The sequence below is a fragment of the Helobdella robusta genome, assembly GCF_000326865.2.
Source record: "Helobdella robusta unplaced genomic scaffold HELROscaffold_24, whole genome shotgun sequence".
Taxonomy (NCBI): Eukaryota; Metazoa; Annelida; class Clitellata; order Rhynchobdellida; family Glossiphoniidae; genus Helobdella; species Helobdella robusta.
The window spans coordinates 952,764-956,492 of record NW_008704261.1 but is presented as its reverse complement, the minus strand read 5'-3'; the positions used below and the strand labels follow the sequence as shown (position 1 = coordinate 956,492).

At 31.1% G+C, this 3,729-nt stretch overlaps 1 protein-coding gene across 1 annotated transcript; it reads left to right on the top strand.

Moving 5' to 3' along the window:
• Window positions 1-432, top strand: HELRODRAFT_172622 (hypothetical protein; the record flags this gene model as incomplete). Its single annotated transcript, XM_009019285.1, has 2 exons — window positions 1-119; window positions 240-432. The coding sequence occupies 2 exons, from the start codon at window positions 1-3 to the stop codon at window positions 430-432; spliced, it is 312 nt and encodes a 103-aa protein (XP_009017533.1).
• Between the last annotated feature and the right edge of the window lie 3,297 nt (window positions 433-3,729).

Here is a 3,729-nt window from a genome sequence, read left to right as displayed (position 1 = left end):
ATGGCGTACTCGATTGATGAAACGCAGCGAAATACGAAAACTTCGAGCCTGACGGTGACTGGAGTGGCAGAACCAAAACAAAAACAAGACAATGACGTCGAAGCACAATATACGGGGGTGTGAAATGAATGAAATCAGTCTCGCACACAACACAAACACCGACACCCCATACTGTCTGGCTCTGGCCCACAGCCTCAACACACACACAAACAAACAAAATTGAAATCTCTCCTACCTAGATTTTTCATGGCAACGAGCAATGAACTTGAAACGTTCAACAACCAGGAAAGCCGCCTCAATGAGGAGGTCCAGCGCCCAGAACGGAGTGCCCCTACAGAGGTAACTACGCAACAACAAGCATCGAACTTGAAGTGTTTCGTTAACTCAGTAGCTCTCGATAAATCACTAAAACAACAAATACATCGTTTCTAACTATGATCGGTGAAAATATTGAATTCATTTTTAAAACAGAAAATAATTATTGAATAAACTATTTCCATATCCAAACATAATCTCCAGTATGCCTAATAATTTATAAGTCGAGCAAAACTTTATAATTCAACTAGTGAGAACACATGTATCGAAGTTCAGTACGAATGAGCACTTAATTCGCAAATTTAATCAACGCTAGATAGAAAAAAAAACAAAATTAAATCATGAAAAACTGAATAAAAAAATAAAATAATGCGAACAATGCTTTAATTGAAATATCTCAATTCTGATTTTGTTTGCGCATGTGTGTTGTGTGTGTGTGTGTTTGTAGAAGTATGTATGTGTATATTAGTTTTATTTCGCAACAAAATTCACCCATCATGGATAAACGAATTTCCAGTAATTCAAAATTCTTAAAATTAATTGAACTAAAAAAAAAATATTTACTTTAATGATTGGAAGTTTACAATACTTTGAACACTATTACTTCTATTATAATGGCCGTCGACACGAATTTAAATTATAATAATCTATCTCGAATATTTTCGACCTATGAGAAAATGTTCTAAAATATATTTTCATAAACTTTTTTAAATCTTCCACCAGTTAAACGCTTCTTAAACCTTTCTAAACATATCCAGGGTGTCAGAGTTGCATATTTTTTTATTCAACTTGCTGTTTTTAACATGCTTCTACTGTTTGCCAGCCAGTCTAACTTACTGTTTACCGTAACAAAGTCAAATGAAAAAACTTCCATATCGCTAGGGGAATATTTTCAAAATAACTTTTGCACCAGATGAGTTTATAAACTCGAATATATCGCCGATAGCAAGGAGTTAGTTTATAATGATATCAAAAATACGATGAATGTTTAGTAAATATAAAAATAAATAATTTCGCAGTACAATTCAGACACCACAATCAACAACGTAGTCTATTTATTTGTTTATTTTTATAATCATTCGCTTATACAGCGCTAACATCCAGATTTTAATTTTGAAGCCTTTTCGGCAGAAATACTTCATTGAAGGATTCAAATTCATATTTTTATGTAAGAAAAATTAAATGAACTGCATCACATAAATCTAATTCACGTCAGATAAAGAAAAACAAAAAAGCCTAAAAAATTACGACACCTTATAGTAATAAATAAAACTGCAAATTATACAACACTAAGTAAAAAATAAAAAATCATGCTTTAAATGGGAAACTCCAATTTTATAGTTTTGTGTACTAGAGCCTCAAGCGGATATCCGCAATGCGGATAAAAAATTCTCAAAACTCCGCGGATTTTGCGGTTTGCCGCGCATGCGGATTCAAGTGCGTTATTCCAAATCCGCCCCGCAAATTAAAATTTTAACTTTCAAAAATTTTCAGATTTAAAAAAGTTTTGTTCATAGTTTGGTTTGCAATAAGTTACTGTGTTAGGAATGACCTATGTGTATTTAAAGGAGCAGAGCTGGTCCCCCGGGGGTCAGGGTAATTAAAGAAAAGAAACAGGCTTCTACAAGTTACTTCAGCAGTAAAAAGAGTTCAATGTTAAACACTCCATTGACACCTGCTATTGCAGAGCCACATCACTTTTTATTCTATTAGTTTTTGGGCGATAATATATGTTCAATATGACTTTACTGGTGCATGCTTTTTTAGTTCGTTCAATTGTTTCAATTCGTTTGGTTATAGAACGTTATATTTATTTTACGTAATAAATTAGTATACGTACATCACGCTTATTTATTGTTTTCTATTTAGTTTGTGTTTCAACTCTTCGAAAACAGCAAAACACAGCACACATACCTTGAACACTTTGAACACTTTGAATACCTTGTTTCAGTATTCTAGTATTCTATGAAAATATTTGGCGGCGAAAGAATTGAACGTAATCATAAATGTATACAATCTACAATGATAATAACTTTCAATCAATTAAGAAATAAATCATTTGAATGATCAATCAATCATTGAATTCTACAATTAAATTTTCATACAACAGTTAATACTGTCAATTATGCGATTGTAAGATAAAAAAAATTGTGTGAATTGTCATAGTGTAAAAATGATAACTAAAATTAGGAATAAGCCTATCGCTTTAATTTAACTGCTGATCACACTGAAACATTTTCATTGTATACCATAATTTCATTAAACTGTTGTAATTTTCTCTTAATAAAACAATCATTTATAAAAACCATAAAACTTAACAAAAATATGTTTAAATTAATTGCGAGAAAAAGAAATAGAAGAAGGGTTGCATAATGAGAATGTACCTACATCAGTACCTACATTATAATATTAGTAGTTGTGCTGCACCAAGTTGAGCGTCTAAACAAAATTCTTGCTTACTTCAGCTTTCACGTACTTTTAAAAAAATTCTTATTCCAAAATCTGTCAGAAAGGTTAAAAAGATTAAAGGTCAATCTCTCTTGTGCACTTGCTTCAGAAGTTTCAACGACGAATACACACAGCGTGGCATATAAACAGGCGTGAGATGCACGCATCAGACCAGAGGTGGACATGGGTTGGGTTAACCCATGGGTTGGGTTGGGTTGGGTTGGGTTGGGTCCAAATTTTTTAAAGTTGTGTGGGTTGGGTTGAAATTTTCAAATTTTATTATAAATAATTTATTTCTGTATTTTTTTTTATTCTTAAACGAACATTTTAACTAGTTAATAATCGGTGTATTTTATATCGCTGTAATATTCTTGTATCTTTGGTCTATCGTTTCCACTTTCTTTTTGTGATTATTGAGTTGAGCAAAAGTTAACTTCTTTCCGATCGAGAAAATTAGTTTTATTTACAAGTATGGCAGAATCAGAAGAAATTTAGCGTCATTTGAGAGGTTTGTGTGATTTAAATTTGCTAAGTTTGCGAAAGTAAAAAATCTAATAAATTTCACATTAACACTTTTACATTTTTTATGTTTTAATTCCTTTTTTAAAGATTTAATTGTTATTTTTCATAATTTCAAATCTCTTCAGTCTTTACAGTTACACTTTATAGACATCAGAATTTTTTCTCAATTGCTCATTTTACTTATTTACCTGATATTCATGTTTCATTTTCTTTCTTTTTTCTACCTAGAAATGGTTTATTTTTCAAATTTTAGTTGGGCGCTGTTGAAGTTTAGAAATCACATTCATTAGATAAATTTAATTGATTGATTGAACATACTTAAGTATTTAAATATTTATTCATTCCAGAAAAAACAGGGTGGTATATATTAAAAGCACCCACAAATTTAAAATCAGAAATCTGGCAGAAATTTCACATGGTTTTTCAAAAAAAGGAAAATGATGA